This window comes from Neoarius graeffei, chromosome 1, assembly GCF_027579695.1.
Source record: "Neoarius graeffei isolate fNeoGra1 chromosome 1, fNeoGra1.pri, whole genome shotgun sequence".
NCBI lineage: Eukaryota > Metazoa > Chordata > Actinopteri > Siluriformes > Ariidae > Neoarius > Neoarius graeffei.
The window spans coordinates 27,831-51,549 of record NC_083569.1 but is presented as its reverse complement, the minus strand read 5'-3'; the positions used below and the strand labels follow the sequence as shown (position 1 = coordinate 51,549).

General features: G+C 42.6%; 2 protein-coding genes across 2 annotated transcripts in view; one reads left to right on the top strand and one right to left on the bottom strand.

Annotated features, from left to right (window-relative positions):
* Positions 1-631: 631 nt before the first annotated feature.
* Positions 632-13,938, top strand: sdr39u1 (short chain dehydrogenase/reductase family 39U, member 1). Its single transcript, XM_060927000.1, has 6 exons — positions 632-767; positions 2,259-2,365; positions 6,603-6,685; positions 6,929-7,050; positions 12,987-13,139; positions 13,219-13,938. The coding sequence occupies exons 1-6, from the start codon at positions 752-754 to the stop codon at positions 13,644-13,646; spliced, it is 909 nt and encodes a 302-aa protein (XP_060782983.1). The 5' UTR covers positions 632-751; the 3' UTR covers positions 13,647-13,938.
* A 115-nt stretch (positions 13,939-14,053) lies between these two features.
* mettl17 (methyltransferase like 17) overlaps positions 14,054-23,719 on the bottom strand; it is a 28,817-nt gene continuing 19,151 nt past the window's right edge. The window contains exons 8-14 of the mRNA XM_060926989.1: positions 20,902-20,972; positions 19,890-19,997; positions 16,861-16,929; positions 16,615-16,665; positions 16,388-16,480; positions 14,515-14,705; positions 14,054-14,411 (exon numbers count right to left, since the gene is read on the bottom strand). Coding sequence (XP_060782972.1) covers positions 14,330-14,411; positions 14,515-14,705; positions 16,388-16,480; positions 16,615-16,665; positions 16,861-16,929; positions 19,890-19,997; positions 20,902-20,972 — 665 coding nt within the window. The 3' untranslated portion in view covers positions 14,054-14,329. The remainder of the gene's footprint in view (positions 14,412-14,514; positions 14,706-16,387; positions 16,481-16,614; positions 16,666-16,860; positions 16,930-19,889; positions 19,998-20,901; positions 20,973-23,719) is intronic.

The window sequence follows — 23,719 nt, the reverse complement described above, 5'->3', positions numbered from 1 at the left end:
AACGACATAAGATAAAGGTACGCAGAGCTGTAGATTCTACATGATAATCATAAATGTAATCATAAAGTCGGCGTGATATCAGTCATGTATTTGCTTGTGAAAGCTTGCGGCGTTCGTGTAACTGCCGCCTAGCAACGAGAGGCAAAGGGTAAAGAGGGTAGGCTATCATAGATTCTATTCGGAAGAGATCAACACAATTCTAGACTCCCAGAAGAGGAAGAGCTAGCACTAGAGAGTTCACCGGCGTTTTCATGCGCCATTTCCATTGAGTAGAACCAGAGTAGAACAGCCAGTGAACCGCAGCGTGTTCTCCCGCTGACGTCACAACATGGCCGCGAGCCACGGACCCGGTTTTCTTGCGCTGTGCAATTAAAAGTTGGATATTCGCGTAACAACAGCTTCTTTATAACAGAAATCTAACATGTTTGCCATGTTGTATAGTTTATTTAAGAAATTGCATAGAGTCATGTTCGTGTCATCAGCACTTTAATCTGCTGGCTTCATGAAGCACTACAGGACCGCAGACTGCAGCCATCTTTATTTGCCCCTTGTGCATTCTTCGTATTTTTGCTGAATGTTTTGACCCGACCAAGATGGCTGCCGCAGTTTAAAGTCACGCGATGAGTCACGTGGTAAAGCCTCCAGCTGCCCTGCGCGGTGTGTTTTGGTTGCAGCTCGGCGGCTGAGAGACTCGAACCCGGACCGACCCCGAACCAGAACCCGGACCCTGTTCTCTTCTCTCGGAGCAGACATGAGAATTTTAATCGGTGAGTTAATCTGCATGATTTAGTTCATAAACACACCGAACGGCATATTGGCGTGTGAACCCCGTGGTGAGGTCCTTAAAGCCGACACTGCGCTGCTGTGTTTCAGTCCCGGAAGCGCTTATGAACTCGCCGCAGGGTTTTTATTCCCTCACACCCGCTTTACTTCTCCTACCCGCATTGCGACAGACCCGCCTCCCGCGCGAGGACTGGCTCGTATTGCCCCGCCTCCTGGACCAGGATTGGCTCATATTTTACCGCCTCTTGTATCCGAGCTCGCTTTGGCGCTTAATTTTACTTCCGCTCAGTTCGACCGCCTGCGTCACCGTGTCCGCCATATTGGGCGGGTCAAAATCTGACCCAATTGATAACTAATTATTCATTAATTACCGTTTATTCTTCAGAATTTGATTCTGTAATATTTGTTCGTTGTAGCCTCGTTATTTATTAATTGATGATCAGTCGGAGCGCTGTGAAGGGCAGGAATATTCCCCGTGACTGGGAATTCTGGGAATATTAATGCAGTTTCCAGTCCCAGTGCTGGCTGGGCTTCAGGATGACACGCCCCTCTCGGTGCTGGCGTGGCGCGCGTGCAGTTCCGGACATCCGGGCGCATCACAGTCTGTCAATAAATTCCGCAAATAACTACATAAAACAAAATGAATACGTATTAAGAGAAACACCATTATTAATAATTTAATAAATAATTAACCCATTATCAGAATAAAACCAGCTTTATCCCGCCATCATTTTCTCACTATTATGTGGAAACGGCATAAAAGTTTGGCTGCTCTCGGCTTCCGTACTGCTCTCGTCACATCCGGGCCACTCGCTCACTGCTGGCCGCCATCTTACCACTCCCATCACTCTCCTGCTGTGGGCTCTGACCCACACGCCGTCTCTGTGGAAACCAGAACTGTTCTGTCATGTTGTACACTTTTTTTTCTTCTTCTTCTTCTGTTATGCATATATTATCAATGTATTTTCTATTTGGTCGAATAAATAATAATAAAATCTGCAGTAATCTTCCTGAATGTATCCATGATGATAAAATATATTGAATACTGTTCATTATGATTAAAACACAAACCCCCTAATAATAACAGGTCCAGTTTGTGTTGGGTTTTTTTTTCTCTCAACAATTCGGTGAATAACGTTCAGTTTTGTGTGGCTTCCTGGGCCACACAATGTGAGCGGCCCGATCCGATGTGTGGGGGTAATATGGCGGACAGATCGCTTCACTCTGACTGGCTAATGAACTGTCCAGATATTTTACGCAGCGATCAGGGAGTTCACTCGCTTTATCTTTGACGCAGTGGAGAAAACGCCCTCCCTCGGTCCCCCTTCGGCCAGCGAGCCCTCCCTGTTCCCCTTCAGTGACCTCCGATCCTGGGAAACAGGGGTCACCATGTGGTGTGGTGAGAACAGCGTTAGCATCACCACCACCCCATGTTAATAAACACTTTCTTCCTGTTTTTGTGTGTTTTCTCTCAGGTGGAGGGTCAGGGTTTGTTGGCCGTGAACTCACTAAACTCCTAAAGGTCAAAGGTCATGAAGTCACCATTATATCACGACAGCCTGGTCCGGGCCGGATCACTTGGGTCAGATTTAACATTTATTCACACTTTTTCTTTACCATTTATTGACACACACTGCCTGGCCAAAACGTCAGTGTTCAGATTTAAGCAGCGAAGAGCCTTTGACTGGATCATTACTGCAGTGATTAATGTGTTTCACTTACACACTCGGTGAAGTCGAGTCATGAAAAGGCGTGAGCTCTACTGTCTGTGTTTAATAGTGAAATTAAGATCATTTCCCCTCACAGTGGGATGAGAACTCACAGGAGTGGGACTAAACCTCTGCGTGTCTGTAAGAAACCCACTCGTTAGTGAGACTAATCAGGAGAAAAGGCTTCAGTTTGCTCGGGAGCATAACGACTGGACCCTGGAGTGAAGGAGAAAGGTCGTGGTCTGACGAGTCCAGACTGACCCTGTTTCTGACTGATGGGCGTGTCAGGGTAGGAAGGGAAGCTCATGAAGCTCCGCCCCATAATAATAATAATAATAATGGTTTATTTACAGCTTTCCAAATACAATTTTGGCTCTTCATCCAGAAAATCTAATCTATATAACTATATAAACACTGCATAAAGTACTATATAAAAATATAATGGGTAATAAAACCTATTGTAGAAGATAAAGAAAAAAACCCCTGCAGAATTTAATAAAAGCGTTACTGCCTATTTGAGGAAGCGTTGAGAAAGTACGCCTTGGTTTTCCTGAGGAAAGGTCCCCTCTCAACAGTGCTTCTTGTTTCACTTGGTAAGGCATTAAAAACTTTGGCACAGGAATGCTGGAAAGTTCCTTCGGCCTTGGGAACAGTTAAGCGTAGAGCATCTGATGATCCTAGTACTTGGTCGATGGTGCAGCGTTGGGGTGGAAGATAGGATGGCCAGTCCAAAGATTTGTGAGGCACATTAGACGATAGTCCCTTCAGTCTTCAGTAGGAAACCATTTTAACTGGATTATGTCCCTGACGTTGGCATAACGCCGAAGAACAAATCCAGCAGTCGCTAGCTGCACTCGCTGTAGTCTCTTAATCAAATCGGTAGGAGTAGGGTGGTACACATCATCGTTGTAATTGAGTTTACTAAGGATAAGGCATTCCACAAGTTGTTTCCTCACCAAGAAAGAGGCGATATTCTTCAGCTTGCGTAGCCTTGAAAGGGTAGCGTAGCACGATGCAGTTACCTTGTTGACATGATCTGTCCATAAAAGGTGCTGGTGAACGTGTTCCTAGGAGCTTCATTTGCTGTAGTCGTTCAAGCTCTCTACCATTGGAAAAAAGTTTATTGTCGAAGTCATCTAGTCCATGTACTCGCGACATCTGCTGCGTAGAAAAAAAAAGCATGCATTTGGGTTTTTTCTGCGTTTAACACGATTTGAGTCTGAAGACCAGTCGCTTAGCTTGTCAGTTGCTTTCTGCATCTCTTCATAACATTGATTTAGGGAAGATGGCTGACAGTGTGAATAGAAGGTGGTGTCGTCAGCATATTGATGACACGTCACTGTCCCGGGGAGCCTGGAGGAGAGGTCATTGACAAAGATTACAAAGGACAGGCCTGAGAATGGATCCTTGAGGGACGCCAAATGTAACTGCAAGCTCCTCTGATCTCCAATCGTCGATTTGAACGTATTGTCGGCACTCAAAGATAACCGAGAATCCACTTCAGTGCTTGTTTAGAAAAGCCGAACCTACGAAGTTTACAGAGAACAGTCTCGTAAGCCACGGTGTTGAAGGCCTTGTGAGAATGTCATCTCGTATCGCCAACATTGCTGCTGTTGTTGTGTGACGCTTGCGGTACGCACTGATATTAGGCCCTAGAACTGTGTTGTCTGTGAGAAAGTTAGTCATCTGGCACAGAACAAGCTTCTTGGACAGCACAGGCAGGATGGAAATGGGAGAAAGTCGCTTTCCTCTGTGGGGTCTCCTACTTTGGGAATGGGGCTGATCCGTGCGATTTTCCATGGCTTTGGGAAATTATCTAATGCAATACGTGTTGATAACATGAGTAAGAGGAGAGGCCATGTGATCAGCGACGGGTTTAATGATCTTGCATGGTATGTTATCCGGGCCACAGGAGCAGTCAGATCTGAGGACTTTGATTTCATCCAGCGCTTGCTGGATTGTGAAAGAGCAACTGCCATCCTGGTGCAGGCTGTTGATGAAGTCATGCAAGCGATCAGGTTGAGGTGGTGATGCAGCAGTAGCTCTTTTTGCCACCGAACCATCATGCATAGTGTCCACTGTAGAAGCCTCTGGAGGCAGTGTGATGATCTGGGGTTGGTTCAGGTGGTCAGGTCGAGACTCAGCAACGTTACAGGGCAATAAAATGAAGGCAGCTGACAACCTGAATGAGCAGGTTCACGTCAGTGGGGTTTAATTCCCTGATGGAATAAAATTAGGGCTCAGAGAGTGAGAGAGTGGTTCAGGGAGCACGAGGAATCATCTGCACAGGAATTAACCTTCACAGAGTCCCGACCTTAACCCCCACTGAGAGTCTTTGGGATGCTGGAGAAGATTTTACAGAGAGGTTCCAGTCTCCTGTAGTCGAGACACGAGCTCAAACATTTAATGCAGCTCTGAACTGAAATTAATGTTGTGACGGTGTATAAAGTTGTCTCCTAACAATGCTACGGTGAATGTGCACTGGAATATAAGGTAAAGTCAGAGCAATGAAATATTAGTGTGTAATTTTTTTTTGCCAGACATGTGTGCGTGCAAACAGAGAGGGAAAAACTCTATCGAGCTACCCTGGTGGAAACCTTTCAAGGATCCATAAAGTTCTTTGTGAGGGTCTTTGAGGATCCTGTTGAGGATCTCAACAAAGATTCTCAGACGCTCTTCAAGGATCTACAAAGTTCTTCTCAAGGTCTTCAAGGATCATAAATATTCTTGACAAGATCTACAAGAATCTTTAAAAACAAAAACCACATTCAATTCCAAACAAAACAGTTCTTTATTGATGTGATCATAACATATCATGAACACACGGTTATGCTGAACATTCAGGAAAAAGCAAACAGATTGATGAGGATGTTATGTTGCCATCTGTTTGCTTTTTCCTGAATGTTCAGCATAACCGTGTGTTCATGATATGTTATGATCACATCAATAAAGAACTGTTTTGTTTGGAATTGAATGTGGTTTTTGTTTTTAAAGATTCTTGTAGATCTTGTCAAGAATATTTATGATCCTTGAGAAGAACTTTGTAGATCCTTGAAGAGCGTCTGAGAATCTTTGTTGAGATCCTCAACAGGATCTTCAAAGACCCTCACAAAGAACTTTATGGATCCTTGAAAGGTTTCGACCAGGGATATTTCAGAGTTTGTTTTCTATTGATACACATCTTGTTCTTTGCTAGTTCCTGTGAGAGGCCAACTTTGCACTTTTAGGCCATCACTCATGAGAACATGTTCCCCAAAAGCAAACAGCTCCAGCTATGAAAAGCATTACTGCATCCAGATGTTCACGTCAGAGAGGTTCCACTGTATTTTGTAAGATTCATATACCATAGACTTGATTTCCACTGCTTTCATGATCTTGAGATGCTTGCAAAGGTCTTGTGAAGATCTTGAAAATATCCTGAAAAGAACTTAATGAAATCCTTAAGATCCTTTCAAGATTTTTGAAACCTTGAAAATCATGAAAGATCCTTTCAAAGGTCCTTTTAAGATGTTGGCTATTCAGGATTCCGTGATATATCCTTATCCAATTCTTATGAATCATAATTATGTAAGTTTCGATCTATTTCCATCCTTAACAATCCTGTTGAATTAGGATCATTAAAAAAATTGAAAGATCCTTTTTAGATCATCAAAGATCTCAAAGGATCTTCACAAAGATCTCAGAGACCTTGACAAGAATCCTTACAAGATCCTGATTAAATCTTTGAGGATTCCAGTTAAGAGCTTTAAGATCCTTTGAAAGATCCTTGTTGAATCCTTGAGGATCTTAAAGGATCCTTGCAAAGATCTTTGTGGGGATCATTATGAGGGTCTCTGTAGGATCCTTAAAAGATCTTTGTCAAATCCTTGATTATCTTTACAAATGATTTTGCATGTGAGGATCTTTCTAAGATTCTTAAAGGAATCTTATAAAGATCTTTATCTTTAAGGATCTTTGGCAGGTCTTTGACAATCTTCATGGATCCTTAAAGATCCGGTGAGGTTTTTCACCAGGGTATACACTTTCTTTCAGTTATAAACATGAACACTTGGTTTTGTACTTGGGGAAGTTGAAACACTTTAAACTTTCACTCCCTGTGTTGGTTTTCAGACTGATTTGGAGTCCGCTGGTCTTCCTGTGTGTGATGCTGTAGTCAACCTTGCTGGAGAAAACATCTTAAACCCACTGAGATGGTCAGAACACACACACACACAGAATCACAGTGCGGAACAACAGAGATAATAATAATAATAATAATAATAATATTAAATACATAGTTTCACCTAAATTTCCTGTAAATGCAGACAATCAGCTGAAACGTCTGGAGGATCTCACCGTGAGGGAGATTATTAAACGGATGAGATGATTTTCTGAAAGATGATTTTATTGTTTTATAAATAAATGTTTGAGATGAACTGCAGCGTGTGATTGTGCAGGTGGAGTGAGACGTACAGAGCCCAGGTGTTTAACAGCCGCCTGAACACCACCAGGAGTTTAACTCGCTCCATCACCTCCTCCACAACACCTCCTCACTCCTGGGTCCTCGTCACTGGAATTGGTCTGTATGTCTCGGTCTCTCTCTCTCTGTCTGTCTCGCTCTGTGTGTGTGTGTGTGTCAGTGGCGGCTCCTGAATTTTTTTTCAGGGGGGGCAATTTTCCCCCGTTATGTCTACACGGACCGTAAATGTCCACAGGACTGAAGTAAATTGACCTAGGTAGCAAATCAATTGGCCGAACTTGTTTTTGCCTGGTAAATTCAGATATCAATATAGACAATATCTCTTCTCTCCACTAGATGGCAACACTGAACAAGTTAAAGGTGGCAAACTAAGGTCGCCTAGTAAACTAGACCCACCCGCCTAGCGGCCAAAAATATTTTTGCCTACGAGTGGCAAATATTCACATTTAGTCTGGCTTGCCAGGCTAAAACTAAGGAAGATTCATTGTGAAGCCTTCAAAGCAAAACATTTGGCATCACAATCAATTAATATTACATTACTCATTTATTTTCTCATATTATTCCAGTATTCTATAATAAGTAGACACATTCTTAATTATAAACATATTCTAATTTCTTCAATTCTAAAGAATGCAATTAAAGTGGCAGGATATAAATCCAAAACAAGTGTTTATTTAAGTTTTGAAAAAGATGAAGAAAAGCATAACCATCAAACATGTGCAGCTTAATTATGTGGGTTTTTTAATATGGAATTGCACCATTTTAACAACAAATAATTCTAAATAAATTCTGCAGTTTTTTTTCCCAAGAATTCCTCCAGAAAGCCATGCCTTAAGAGGAAATTTAAAGTATTACGAGCATGCCGATGAACACGAAAGGCTTTAGTTATTTAGCTATATACATACAAGGTTACACAAGGTTTTGTAGTCAGTGCAACTTGGCTTAACAAGTTGGAAAAAAGGTGCTGCTGGCTCCAATGAACACATACTGTACAATATATAAAAACTGAAAATATGCTTAATTTACACCAAGTCAGAGAGAACTTGAGGCTACTGAAATATTCCAAGCATGGCAATGTTAAACTGCCATTGGTAAAACAAAAACATGGCAATGTTAAACTGCCATTGGTAAAACACACACACACACACACACAAAAACAACTTTTGCCTAGTAAATTCAAATATCAGATATCACTGTACCGTCTGCTGTGCTACTTCCAGGGTGGAAGAGAACGCAAGGGTAGCAAAAAAGAGCATTGACTACATCACAGCCAGCTAGCCAAGATTTCCGGTGGTACCAGTTCTTGTTAAAACCTCTTGAGTAGGTCTTCTCCCCCTTCATAGACACTTGCTTGATGTTTAAATTCGGTCTAGGAGGTCCGAGCTGTTTGATTGCCGTTTTCTCCTCATTGGTACGACGACTAAAGGGAACTTCTTTCAGAGACGCTATCGTATTGTTGCACTCAACACTCGCCGCCATCTTCATAGAATGTTCACACATTTCCCGCGCAAGTTGCGTTTTCCAGCCCAAAATTATGTTCAAAATGCACTTAAAACCGCCCAATCTGGCAACACTTGCACGGCGCAACAGGCGTATGACGTAAGCACGCTGCTTGTGCGAGCACATAAAACCTAATAGAAAATGCATTGGGAGCAGGATTTTCGAAAAAAACGTACGTACCATTAGTGTCAATGGGAGATTTGGGGGCAAATCTGAACCTGACAGAAATCGCCCCAAAAGGGCGTGGCTACACCAGGCGCGACCTTAACCTGATTGGACAATGACATTACTGTTGCCGTGGTAGTAGGAGTAGATTAAAAAAAAAAAAAAATCTCCCTCCCTGTTTGGGAGTGCGTCGCCCAAATCGCCCCTATTAACGAGCCGCCAGTGGTGTGTGTTTGTGTCTCTCTCTCTCTCTGACTGTAATATTATTCTGATCCTCAGCTGTTTGTGTGAGTTGTATAAGTATTGACCCCCTGACTGTGAGACTCCTCTCAGCTGGGATTGTGGGAGAGCAGCGACTCGTCTGAAACTCGGGGTGCAGATTCACTAAACACGTGGAGAAGGTTCTGTGGTCTGATGAGAACAGAACCCCTTGAGAAGCACAGTGGTAGCACCATCGTATTCGTAGTTCTCCTCGGTCCCCTGGTCATGTCTCTGACTATCCCCCCCTTCACCCCTCCCTGTGGATGCGCTCCCTGAGGCAGAGTCACTGTTCTGTCACATTCTTTATATGTTTATAGAACAGATTTCGTGTCCCTCTGCACAATGTTCAGAGTCTGGGAGGTTTTTTTTAGGACCAAACCATGATACAGGGTTTCTCCTAAAGCGTCATAGTGTATCGGCCCCGCTACGCTTAATTTATTGACCGATACGCTTAGTCACATGCCACTACCCATTAAACTGTCGCCGCGACACTTAGAATTTAGGCCGACCAGGGTTGCATTAACACAAATTCTGCATTTTTACACATAAAAATTCCCCCCAATAAAAAGCATGTTCAGAATTTTAATGTGTCCCGGGATGCAGGGATCCTACTTGAATTTTTTTTGTCTTGGCAAATCTGTTAGATTCTGTTGTTTTAATAAACAAGGCAAAAGTGAACAGAACGAAAAGGTCACAGCATCATGGTCACTTTTATGTGACATCATGGCAACTGTGGATTTCTGGATCTGGGCTTTGGACGCGATATATTTTATTAGACCTAATGCTTGGCTCGACTAGCAGCAGGTTTGTTTTACACTGGTAACGTAGACTCGGCTAACCACCATAAAATATGCTGGATCTCGGCCCTGGCTTGTTTTTTACTGTTAGAAGTCCATGTTTGAGCTTCTCTGTCATTATAAGGTGTTTTTGTTTATCAGGAATTTCCCATAACATTCCGGCATGAAACCTGCCTTGGAATATCAGTAGGCATCTGGACTTTCCTAAGCCTTTAGCATCTCCGGTGTATTCAGGATGTTGTAGTGTCCCAAATCCGGTAGCTGGTTTGCTGAACACGTTTCAAATGGAATAAAAACATTTGTGGGTAAATTAAGAACAAGAAGCCTTAATTTTTTTTAATTTTTGTCTAATGTAAACTCAAGCACAGTGAAATTCCTCCTCTGCACTTAACCCAGCTGAAGCAGTGAACACACACACACACACACACACAGAGTGCGAGCACAGGCAGTGTGCAGAATAAATAATAAATAAATATATTTGTGGGTAAATTATATGGATCTGTGATGCTGCATGTTTCAGCTTTTGAATGTAATGTGATCTGCAGGGATAAAATAAATGTTTTAATAGTTTCAGAGAGATTTTACTGCCTGCAGTCGTCTCGATTTTCATTATTAACCGTCGCGGTTGTTTGTGTTTGCCCAGCAGTATGGCGGACGCTGTGTGAAAAAGAAAAATCTGTCTCATTGAAAGTCCTCTATATTCAAGTATATAGGGTTAAAAAAAATGCCAGGGACCCCAATTTGGCCAGTCATGTGAGTCCCGGGACCCAGAACGAAAAATCCCAGCACCATCCCTGTCTTCAGTATAAACCTACAGTGGTGCTTGAAAGTTTGTGAACCCTTTAGAATTTTCTATATTTCTGCATAAATATGACCTAAAACATCATCAGATTTTCACACAAGTCCTAAAAGTAGATAAAGAGAACCCAGTTAAACAAATGAGACAAACATATTATACTTGGTCATTTATTTATTGAGGAAAATGATCCAATATTACATATCTGTGAGTGGCAAAAGTATGTGAGCCTTTGCTTTCAGTATCTGGTGTGACCCCCTTGTGCAGCAATAACTGCAACTAAACGTTTGCGGTAACTGTTGATCAGTCCTGCACACCGGCTTGGAGGAATTTTAGCCCGTTCCTCCGTACAGAACAGCTTCAACTCTGGGATGTTGGTGGGTTTCCTCACATGAACTGCTCACTTCAGGTCCTTCCACAACATTTCCGTTGGATTAAGGTCAGGACTTTGACTTGGCCATTCCAAAACATTAACTTTATTCTTCTTTAACCATTCTTTGGTAGAACGACTTGTGTGCTTAGGGTCGTTGTCTTGCTGCATGACCCACCTTCTCTTGAGATTCAATTCATGGACAGATGTCCTGATATTTTCCTTTAGAATTCGCTGGTATAATTCAGAATTCATTGTTCCATCAATGATGGCAAGCCGTCCTGGCCCAGATGCAGCAAAACAGGCCCAAACCATGATACTACCACCACCATGTTTCACAGATGGGATAAGGTTCTTATGCTGGAATGCAGTGTTTTCCTTTCTCCAAACATAACGCTTCTCATTTAAACCAAAAAGTTCTATTTTGGTCTCATCCATCCACAAAACATTTTTCCAATAGCCTTCTGGCTTGCCCCTGTGATCTTTAGCAAACAGCAGACGAGCAGTAATGTTCTTTTTGGAGAGCAGTGGCTTTCTCCTTGCAACCCTGCCATGCACACCATTGTTGTTCAGTGTTCTCCTGATGGTGGACTCATGAACATTAACATTAGCCAATGTGAGAGAGGCCTTCAGTTGCTTAGAAGTTACCCTGGGGTCCTTTGTGACCTCGATGACTATTACACGCCTTGCTCTTGGAGTGATCTTTGTTGGGCGACCACTCCTGGGGAGGGTAACAATGGTGTTGAATTTCCTCCATTTGTACACAATCTGTCTGACTGTGAATTGGTGGAGTCCAAACTCTTTAGAGATGGTTTTGTAACCTTTTCCAGCCTGATGAGCATCAACAACGCTTTTTCTGAGGTCCTCAGAAATCTCCTTTGTTCGTGCCATGATACACTTCCACAAACATGTTGTGAAGATCAGACTTTGATAGATCCCTGTTCTTTAAATAAAACAGGGTGCCCACTCACACCTGATTGTCGTCCCATTGATTGAAAACACCTGACTCTAATTTCAACTGCTAATCCTAGAGGTTCACATACTTTTGCCACTCACAGATATGTAATATTGGATCATTTTCCTCAATAAATAAATGACCAAGTATAATATTTTTGTCTCATTTGTTTAACTGGGTTCTCTTTATCTACTTTTAGGACTTGTGTGAAAATCTGATGATGTTTTAGGTCATATTTATGCAGAAATGTAGAAAATTCTAAAGGGTTCACAAACTTTCAAGCACCACTGTAGAATCAACATGCACGTGTTTGTGGCCTTTGAGCAGGTAATCAGGACAGTCCATTCAAACCCAAGGTCACGGCTGATGTCAGAGAAAGGGACTCCGTGCTGATTGGCTGTGTGTGTGTGATATCCTACATTAATTGGACGAGTGATGTGCAATTAATATTCATTGGTAACTGAATACCAATACTGAACTTAATTACGGAGTTTTTCACAAAGAAAACTGTGGAAATCCACTCGGCGACAGGGCAGACCGCAGCTGTGAGACCGTGACGGCCAGTTCGCTGCATGTTGCTGACCACATTTTGCCAAGTGCCAGGTCATCTGATGTTTTTTTTTCCTTTCATTTTATCGTTGTTTATTGTTCACTTCAGTCTTGAATATTAGATATTAGGGTTAGGGTTAGTCATTTGCACTATTGTCAAAATGTAATGATCAGTATTTTGAACGACTCGTGCCATGTTGCATCACCATTCGCTTTGATTGATGTGAAATAAGCTGCAGTCTGCGTTGGAGCAGGACACTGCTCGTGAGATGCCAGTGGGTGTCGTATTGACTTTGTTTTTTTCGGGTGGGAATTCAGTAGAATTCTAAGTAAAATACAGCATTTTCCCAACATGTTGAACTGGCAAAAAAAAAAATCAGCTCTAGATGTCACCAGAAGCCATGAGAACCCTTACATTTCACAATGTTCGGGGGCAGCGTGCCCCCCGACCCTCCTCACTTACACACCGTGCTCTTTGCAGCTCGCTGCGCTCAGGGGGCCACTACGCTTTCCAGTTTTTCTTGGGGAAATGCTTTGATAAGTTCTTGAAAAATCTTTCTCCCAGACTTTTTTTTTTTTTTAAACTCTCTTTGGTCTTCACGATGCTGTGCGTTTAGGTATCGGTCTCTGTGTGATTTCCAGCATGTTACAGAGCCAATGTAGAGACTCCGTACACTGAGGACAGCCAGTGGACGACCTTTGACCTTTGGTCTCAGCTGGTGAAGGAGTGGGAGGAAGCGGGACGACTTCCTGAAAACACCAGTAAAACCACCAAACAAGTCGTCATCAGATCAGGTGACAGTGACCCAGAACACATTTCTCTCTCCATCTTTATATTCCGTGTTCTGTATTTTGATTTGGTATTTTCTCTCAGGCGTGGTTCTGGGGCGAGGCGGTGGTGCGATAAAGCAGATGCTCATCCCATTCTGGCTCGGTTTAGGAGGAACGTTGGGTTCAGGAAATCAGCCCTTTCCTTGGATTCACGTCTCAGATTTAGCCGGGATAATCGCTCACTCCCTCGATCCGTCCCGTACTCCCGCTTCCTCTCAGCCGGAGGTGTTTAATGGAGTCGCACCGGCTCTGAACACCAACCGTGAGTTCACGCGGGAGCTGGGTCGAGTCCTGAAACGCCCCACGCTACTTCCTGTTCCCGAATTCTTCCTGAGAGCCACTCTGGGCCAGGAGAGAGCCGTGATCCTGACGCAGGGCCAGAGAGTCGTCCCGAAGAGAACTCTGGAGTCGGGATTTCAGTTCCAGTATCCGGATTTAACCTCGGCACTGCGACAGATTCTCTCACGCTAATGATCAGAAGACGGTTTTGGCTGAACGTTTTTGTGCTGTCTGAATTGCTAACTGGCTAACAGAGCAAATTCAGCTGTCGTACATGTTGTACTTGGTTGGAATGAGATTAGGTTGCTAAGTAGCCCGCATTATATCTAACTAGCAGCATAACTATCTAGCATGATGACTCGCTGGTGGTTTACCCAGACATCGTACAGATTTGGTATGGTTTATTTACAAACTCATTAGTAAAGCAAATGAAAATTCCCATCAGCTGTACAAAAGTCCTAATAAATTTGTTCTATTTTTGAAATATTGAGTTTCTACTGTTTTTGCAGAAACATTTTAACTAAACAGCTGGCCGCCTCCTACACTAGCATGCTAACTAGCTAGCAGGGTCAAGAAGTGAAAATCTAAACCACATTAAATTTCTGAAATATTAAGGGTTTTATTGTTAACGTTTATAAACATTCATCCACCATGTTTAGTGCAGCAAAGCATTCTGGGTAAGTCATGAATGTCGACTTGATGTACTTCAGCAAATTACGATGCAGTGTGAAAATCTGTTTCCATCACGGAATGGCGGAATCTTCTCCGTTAGGGATTTACTGGTTCCTGTTGAACAGCACTGGAGCCTTCACTCAGTACCACTGCAGGCCATCAGGAACCAGCAGAACCGTTTAGAGTCAGTGTGTTTCTTTCGTTCACTCGTGTGTGTGTTCCTCTGTGTGGATGATCGGCAGTCGGTCGCCCCAGTCGCTGCTCCGAGCACAGCGGTACGCGTCTCTGTAAACACATGTTATTTACGGAGCTAATTAACATAAAACACCAGGTGTGTGTGTGTACTGTGATTAGAACCCGAGGGTGTAACACACGCTCTGTTCCTTACCTCCCGTGATGCCGTGCAGTAATGGTGAGCTGTTCGAGTTCCCCGTTCGAGCAGCAGATCCGACACTGCACCTGTCTCGGCCGTCTGTGGACGGGAGAAACGATTCTGCTCCACTGCAACCCTGCGGAATCCTGCGCCTCTGATCGAGACACAACCAGGAAACTGAACTTCTCCTGCACAGGATCACTGTTCTGAACACACACACACACACAAACACCATAATTATTATTAATAATACAACCCCGATTCCAAAAAAGTTGGGACAAAGTACAAATTGTAAATAAAAACGGAATGCAATGATGTGGAAGTTTCAAAATTCCATATTTTATTCAGAATAGAACATAGATGACATATCAAATGTTTAAACTGAGAAAATGTATCATTTAAAGAGAAAAATTAGGTGATTTTAAATTTCATGACAACAACACATCTCAAAAAAGTTGGGACAAGGCCATGTTTCCCACTGTGAGACATCCCCTTTTCTCTTTACAACAGTCTGTAAACGTCTGGGGACTGAGGAGACAAGTTGCTCAAGTTTAGGGATAGGAATGTTAACCCATTCTTGTCTAATGTAGGATTCTAGTTGCTCAACTGTCTTAGGTCTTTTTTGTCGTATCTTCCGTTTTATGATGCGCCAAATGTTTTCTGTGGGTGAAAGATCTGGACTGCAGGCTGGCCAGTTCAGTACCCGGACCCTTCTTCTACGCAGCCATGATGCTGTAATTGATGCAGTATGTGGTTTGGCATTGTCATGTTGGAAAATGCAAGGTCTTCCCTGAAAGAGACGTCGTCTGGATGGGAGCATATGTTGCTCTAGAACCTGGATATACCTTTCAGCATTGATGGGGTCTTTCCAGATGTGTAAGCTGCCCATGCCACACGCACTAATGCAACCCCATACCATCAGAGATGCAGGCTTCTGAACTGAGCGCCGATAACAACTCGGGTCGTCCTTCTCCTCTTTAGTCCGAATGACACGGCGTCCCTGATTTCCATAAAGAACTTCAAATTTTGATTCGTCTGACCACAGAACAGTTTTCCACTTTGCCACAGTCCATTTTAAATGAGCCTTGGCCCAGAGAAGACGTCTGCGCTTCTGGATCATGTTTAGATACGGCTTCTTCTTTGAACTATAGAGTTTTAGCTGGCGACGGCGGATGGCACGGTGAATTGTGTTCACAGATAATGTTCTCTGGAAATATTCCTGAGCCCATTTTGTGATTTCCAATACAGAAGCATGCCTGTATGTGATGCAGTGCCGTCTAAGGGCCCGAAGATCACGGGCACCCAGTATGGTTTTCCGGCCTTGACCCTTACGCACAGAGATTCTTCCAGATTCTCTGAATCTTTTGATGATATTGTGCACTGTAGATGATGATATGTTCAAACTCTTTGCAATTTTACACTGTCGAACTCCTTTCTGATATTGCTCCACTATTTGTCGGTGCAGAATTAGGGGGATTGGTGATCCTCTTCCCATCTTTACTTCTGAGAGCCGCTGCCACTCCAAGATGCTCTTTTTATACCCAGTCATGTTAATGACCTATTGCCAATTGACCTAATGAGTTGCAATTTGGTCCTCCAGCTGTTCCTTTTTTGTCCCTTTAACTTTTCCAGCCTCTTATTGCCCCTGTCCCAACTTTTTTGAGATGTGTTGCTGTCATGAAATTTCAAATGAGCCAATATTTGGCATGAAATTTCAAAATGTCTCACTTTCGACATTTGATATGTTGTCTATGTTCTATTGTGAATACAATATCAGTTTTTGAGATTTGTAAATTATTGCATTCCGTTTTTATTTACAATTTGTACTTTGTCCCAACTTTTTTGGAATTGGGGTTGTAATAATAATAATAATTAAGAGAACACTCACCCCAGACACAGGAAGTGGGTAGTAGGGCTGTAGGAAGTTGCAGGGTGTGATTGGCTCCTTCAGCAATTTAGGACATGGCTGCTGATGAGTGCACTACAGGCGCACACACAGTTAAGTCACATTAAATGTATTAAACATGGCAGTTACAGAAACAGGAAGTGTGTGTGTGTGTGTGTGTGTGTGTGTGTGTGTGTGTGTGTGTGTGTGTGAGAATGTGACAGACGTACAGGAGCAAACACCACGGGCCTCTGAACACCACGACTCTGTTTGTCTTCTCTCTGAACACACACGTGCACACACACTAATGACTTTGCATCATGCAATGATTATGAGGCAAATGGGACAAATGCATCATTTCACAGTTCAGTTTAAAGACAGAATTAAAGTGTTTTATTGCATTTGTTCACATTATTTTCATTTAAACCGTGTATATTTACATCAAATATGTTTAGAAGAGTAAAGTAGAGAAGGACCTTCAGTAAGACGTCTTTAGCCTCCATGAGGATCTGATGTCCTTCTTTTGTTCCGTTTTCCACTAAAACCTGAAATGAGATTAAACCGAGTTCACTCAGTGATGACCTTCTGTTACAGCTGTTTACACCAAGCCGTTTAGTTTTTGTCCTTTAACAAGTGTCGCATCAATGAGGGCGGAGCATAAGGTACATTTGATCAGCCAATAGAACACCTGATCATTTGACATCATCATGATAATTTACTTATTGTTAGCAATCTTGCTAGCTAAATAACATCAAAGCTACTGCAACAACAGTAACGTTAGTGTAGTGCTGTATTTAGGTACCTGGTTAGCTTAGCTAATGTTGCTATAGCATTATAACTCAGTACTTTGTGCTCATCACTGCGTCAACACAAAAACAGACGTCATTCTGTACAAGACAAGGTTGAAACTTTGAGTTAGATTTTTGTGACATCGTGTGAAAAAAAATATTGTTGAATAAATATGCAATGTTTTGTGTTTTCCTTATAGAAAAAATGCTGTAGTTTCAGAATATAACACCTAAAAAGCTGTATGATCAGCCCTTACTTGACTTTTTGCATGATTTTTACTAAAAAGCAGGCGAAAATGACCTATTTTTGGTGACAAAATATTTTGAACATCCACATTAATCCTGTTGCAGTTTGCAAAATAGTGATAAACTTGCTATCTATTAACCTTAGAATAAGAGTTTATGTTGTGTTCTTTTAAATAAGTATCAGTTTCAGTGGCTGCAGCAAGTAATGATGTCATACCAGCCAGTTTCATCAACGAACGTCATGTGACAAAATTTTTAGGAATTTTGAGCTTGTGGGTAAGGATTTGGCTTTTCATTCTTCCTGTTGAGTTTATATAATGATAAACCTGCAGGTATTATACATCAATCTCTTTGTAATTTTGTTGGGAATAAGACAGTGTCCAATACATACGTTAATTCTAACACCAGATAAGTAAAATTAGTACTTTTACTAACCCTACCCCTATCAATTTTCAGTTCGTGAGAAAAATACACACTGTTGTAAAAAAAAAAAAAAACTTGCATTCATTCAATTTTGAATGTAGAGTTACCAAATTTTAATCAATTATACCCATTTATATGGACTACAACCAGTTTACATTATTTTGGTCTAAAATCTTTTCTGAAATGAGATCAAGGTTTTTTAACGACAAAATTTCACATCCGTTTTTACCAATTTTTCAAGTATTGTCATGACCATTGAATGATGAAGTCAATCGACCCAACCGACTATTAAAGATTTTGGATAAATGTCATTTTCAGATTCCTGAGAAAATTTGACCCTATACTGATATATTTTCAGTCCATATATCACAAATTGATTTTTTACCCTAAATGTCACTAAAATCTAACTCAGTCCTCGAACCTTGTCGTAACCGTAACATGACTGTGACAGCATCCATCTTTCACGTAGCTGTGTTACAGCAAAATTATAAACACACATTCCAGTATTAGCTTGGCGCTAACAGTTCTGCACAGTGAGCGTCCCGAACCCAAAACAAATCACCTGTGGACTTTCCCAAAGACACACTCAGAGTGGACAAGGACAACTAGCACATGAAAGAGACATTTACAATGCAATATTTATTTTTTAACATTTACAGTTAATATTTAGATTTATGCATTTGATTTTTTTTTTCCATTTTGTGCTCCACATGTTTTGTCCCAGGCAGCACGGTGGTGTAGCGGTTAGCACTGTCGCCTCACAGCAAGAAGGTTCAGGTTCGAGCCCCGTGGCCGGCGAGGGCCTTTCTGTGTGGAGTTTGCATGTTCTCCCCGTGTCCGCGTGGGTTTCCTCCGGGTGCTCCGGTTTCCCCCACAGTCCAAAGACATGCAGGTTAGGTTAACTGGTGACTCTAAATTGAGCGTAGGTGTGAATGTGAGTGTGAATGGTTGTCTGTGTCTATGTGTCAGCCCTGTGATGACCTGGCGACTTGTCCAGGGTGAACCCCGCCTTTCACCCGTAGTCAGCTGGGATAGGATCCAGCTCGCCTGCGACCCTGTAGAACAGGATAAAGCGGCTACAGATAATGGATGTTTTGTCCCTGGAGCAGTGGAGGCTCTTTACTCTCTGTGTCCGTTTTATTTTGAATGTAATGGGTGTGGTTATATGATGTAGAGAAAGCAAAATGGCCAAATGCCAAGTAAATTCTAGACAAAAATATTACAGATAAAAAGTGATTATGCAAATGAGTTTTTAGCTAAAATAAAAAGTATGCAGTAGTTTGTAGTGAGGCATTAATCCTAATACGGGTGATCCACAACATCTCAGAGACTCAGGACATCACACAGCCCTCACAGGTAGTGTGTGTGTATATTATATAGAGTATGTGTAGCATGTGTACTGTAGAGTATCAAGTTTATTTGTACAGCGCTTTTAACAGTAAACATTGTCACAGAGCAGCTTTACAGAATTTTAATGACTTAAAACATGAGCTAATTTTATCCCTAATCTATCCCCAATGATGAAGCCTGTGGCGACGGTGGCAAGGAAAAACTCCCTCAGACGCCATGAGGAAGAAACCTCGAGAGGAACCAGACTCAAAAGGGAACCCATCCTCATTTGGGCGACAACAGACAGCCTGACTATAATATTAACAGTTTTAACATGAAGTCAGTTTCGTTGATGTTATAAACTCTTCATTGATGGAAACTTGAGTGCAAAACTGTTCATGACAACTGCAGTCCTAAAGTTAGCAAGTCAACTGTAGTCCTCAGCCATAAAAGCATTACTGTAAGAGTCCAGAGCGTCCTCCAGGTGTGACTTTCAACTGTCCACATGGGGCCGTCCTCCACAGGAGCGATGCGATGAGACTCCAACCAGACACAGTGTGTGTGTGTACTGTGTAGAGTGTGTTTGTAGTGTGTGTGGTGTGTGTAGAGTATGTGTAGCATGTGTGTGTGTAGGATTACACAGCTTGTAGTGTATATAGAGTGTGTGTGTGTGTGTGTGTGTGTAGTGTGTATTGAGTGTGTGTAATCATTTTACTCACCAGGTAGGAGTGTGTTTTCCTCCACAGTGTGAGCACCGTCTCCTCTCGCGCTTCCTGAGTGGATAACTCCGATAAAGAGAAAGCAGCAAGAACCAAATCAGACTGAACCTACAGGACAGAACACTGTGTTAATAATGTGTTTACAGTGTGTTTATAATGCATTTACGGTGTTATAATGTGTTTACGGCATCTTTAAGGTGTGTTTACAGTGTGTTTGGCATATTTAATGTCTCTCGTCTCATCTCATTATCTCTAGCCGCTTTATCCTGTTCTACAGGGTCGCAGGCGAGCTGGATCCTATCCCAGCTGACTACGGGCGAAAGGCGGGGTTCACCCTGGACAAGTCGCCAGGTCATCACAGGGCTGACACATAGACACAGACAACCATTCACACTCACATTCACACCTACGCTCAATTTAGAGTCACCAGTTAACCTAACCTGCATGTCTTTGGACTGTGGGGGAAACCGGAGCACCCGGAGGAAACCCACGCGGACACGGGGAGAACATGCAAACTCCGCACAGAAAGGCCCTCGCCGGCCACGGGGCTCGAACCCAGGACCTTCTTGCTGTGAGGCGACAGCGCTAACCACTACACCACCATGCCGCCCATATTTAATGTGTGGTTACAATGTGTTTGTAGCGTGTTTACAGTGTGTTTACAGTGTGTTTACACTGTTTATAGTGTATTTATGATGTTTACAGTGTTTACACTGTATTTATGGTGTATTTACGATGGATGTGTTTATGGCATGTTTACCTTGTGTTTATGGTATTTACCATGTGTTTACATTGTGTTTACCGTATTTACATTGTGTTTACGGTGTTTACAGACAAAACATTCATTGAAAATCTATGCTTCTGGAAATTTCATTTACATCAAATTGTTAATATTGGATGTTTTGGGTATTTGTTTACTTTTGTTAGCCAATCAGAATACAGTGTTTTCAAAGTGCATTTGATGCATTGTATCATATGTCTAAAGTATTGGCGCCCCATGTTGTGACCTGACCTTTGGAGAAACAGGAAGAAACTGACGGAAGTAAACATGTTTGATGACTGGCTCATCTCCTTCACTGCCTCCTGTTCCATAAAAAAACAAAACAAACACAACTGTACACTTCATCATCATCCTCTTCATCATCATTATTTTTCATTACCATTATGTAAATTAGTATCCGTGTGTTAGTGTATGTATATTAGTTTGTGTGTATATGAGAATGTGATAATGTGTGTGTGTGCGCACATGAGACTGTCAGTGTAAGAGTGTGTTTCAAGTTTCAGGTTTATTTGTCATGTGCACAAGATGTCAGTGAAACTTGCACACTGAAATGCTTATTATGAGGCTCAGGTTCTCGAGTGTGTGACAGTGTTATAGTGTGTGTGACAGTGTTATAGTGTGTGTGAGAGTGCTATAGTGTGCGTGAGTGTGTGACAGTGTTATAGTGTGTGTGAGAGTGCTATAGTGTGTGTGAGTGTGTGACAGTGTTATAGTGTGTGTGAGAGTGCTATAGTGTGCGTGAGTGTGTGACAGTGTTATAGTGTGTGTGAGAGTGCTATAGTGTGTGTGAGTGTGTGACAGTGTTATAGTGTGTGTGAGAGTGCTATAGTGTGCGTGAGTGTGTGAGAGTGTTATAGTGTGTGTGAGAGTGCTATAGTGTGCGTGAGTGTGTGAGAGTGTTATAGTGTGTGTGAGAGTGTTATAGTGTGTGTGAGAGTGCTATAGTGTCCGTGAGTGTGTGACAGTGTTATAGTGTGTGTGAGAGTGCTATAGTGTGCGTGAGTGTGTGAGAGTGTTATAGTGTGTGTGAGAGTGCTATAGTGTGCGTGAGTGTGTGAGAGTGTTATAGTGTGTGTGAGAGTGCTATAGTGTGCGTGAGTGTGTGACAGTGTTAGTGTGTGTGAGAGTGCTATAGTGTGCGTGAGTGTGTGACAGTGTTATAGTGTGTGTGAGAGTGCTATAGTGTGCGTGAGTGTGTGAGAGTGTTATAGTGTGTGTGAGAGTGCTATAGTGTGCGTGAGTGTGTGAGAGAGTGCTATAGTGTGCGTGAGTGTGTGAGAGTGTTATAGTGTGTGAGAGTGTTATAGTGTGTGTGAGAGTGCTATAGTGTGCGTGAGTGTGTGACAGTGTTATAGTGTGTGTGAGAGTGCTATAGTGTGTGTGAGTGTGTGACAGTGTTATAGTGTGTGTGAGAGTGCTATAGTGTGCGTGAGTGTGTGACAGTGTTATAGTGTGTGTGAGAGTGCTATAGTGTGCGTGAGTGTGTGAGAGTGTTATAGTGTGTGTGAGAGTGTTATAGTGTGTGTGAGAGTGCTATAGTGTGCGTGAGTGTGTGACAGTGTTATAGTGTGTGTGAGTGCTATAGTGTGTGTGAGTGTGTGACAGTGTTATAGTGTGTGTGAGAGTGCTATAGTGTGTGAGTGTGTGACAGTGTTATAGTGTGTGTGAGAGTGCTATAGTGTGCGTGAGTGTGTGACAGTGTTATAGTGTGTGTGAGAGTGCTATAGTGTGTGTGAGTGTGTGACAGTGTTATAGTGTGTGTGAGAGTGCTATAGTGTGCGTGAGTGTGTGACAGTGTTATAGTGTGTGTGAGAGTGCTATAGTGTGTGTGAGTGTGTGACAGTGTTATAGTGTGTGTGAGAGTGCTATAGTGTGTGTGAGAGTGCTATAGTGTGCGTGAGTGTGTGACAGTGTTAGTGTGTGTGAGAGTGCTATAGTGTGTGTGAGTGTGTGGCAGTGTTATAGTGTGTGTGAGAGTGCTATAGTGTTATAGTGTGTGTGAGAGTGCTATAGTGTTATAGTGTGTGTGAGAGTGCTATAGTGTGTGTGAGTGTGTGGCAGTGTTATAGTGTGTGTGAGAGTGCTATAGTGTTATAGTGTGTGTGAGAGTGCTATAGTGTTATAGTGTGTGTGAGAGTGCTATAGTGTGCTAGTGTGTGTGAGAGTGCTATAGTGTGCGTGAGTGTGTGACAGTGTTATAGTGTGTGTGAGAGTGCTATAGTGTGCGTGAGTGTGTGAGAGTGTTATAGTGTGTGTGAGAGTGCTATAGTGTGCGTGAGTGTGTGACAGTGTTATAGTGTGTGTGAGAGTGCTATAGTGTGTGTGAGTGTGTGACAGTGTTATAGTGTGTGTGAGAGTGCTATAGTGTGCGTGAGTGTGTGACAGTGTTATAGTGTGTGTGAGAGTGCTATAGTGTGTGTGAGTGTGTGACAGTGTTATAGTGTGTGTGAGAGTGCTATAGTGTGCGTGAGTGTGTGAGAGTGTTATAGTGTGTGTGAGAGTGCTATAGTGTGCGTGAGTGTGTGAGAGTGTTAGTGTGTGTGAGAGTGTTATAGTGTGTATGAGAGTGCTATAGTGTGCGTGAGTGTGTGACAGTGTTATAGTGTGTGTGAGAGTGCTATAGTGTGCGTGAGTGTGTGACAGTGTTATAGTGTGTGTGAGAGTGCTATAGTGTGCGTGAGTGTGAGTGCTATAGTGTGCGTGAGTGTGTGACAGTGTTATAGTGTGTGTGAGAGTGCTATAGTGTGCGTGAGTGTGTGACAGTGTTATAGTGTGTGTGAGAGTGCTATAGTGTGCGTGAGTGTGTGAGAGTGCTATAGTGTGTGTGAGAGTGCTATAGTGTGCGTGAGAGTGCTATAGTGTGTGTGAGAGTGCTATAGTGTGTGTGAGTGTGTGAGAGTGCTATAGTGTGTGTGAGTGTGTGACAGTGTTATAGTGTGTGTGAGAGTGCTATAGTGTGCGTGAGTGTGTGACAGTGTTATAGTGTGTGTGAGAGTGCTATAGTGTGCGTGAGTGTGTGACAGTGTTATAGTGTGTGTGAGAGTGCTAT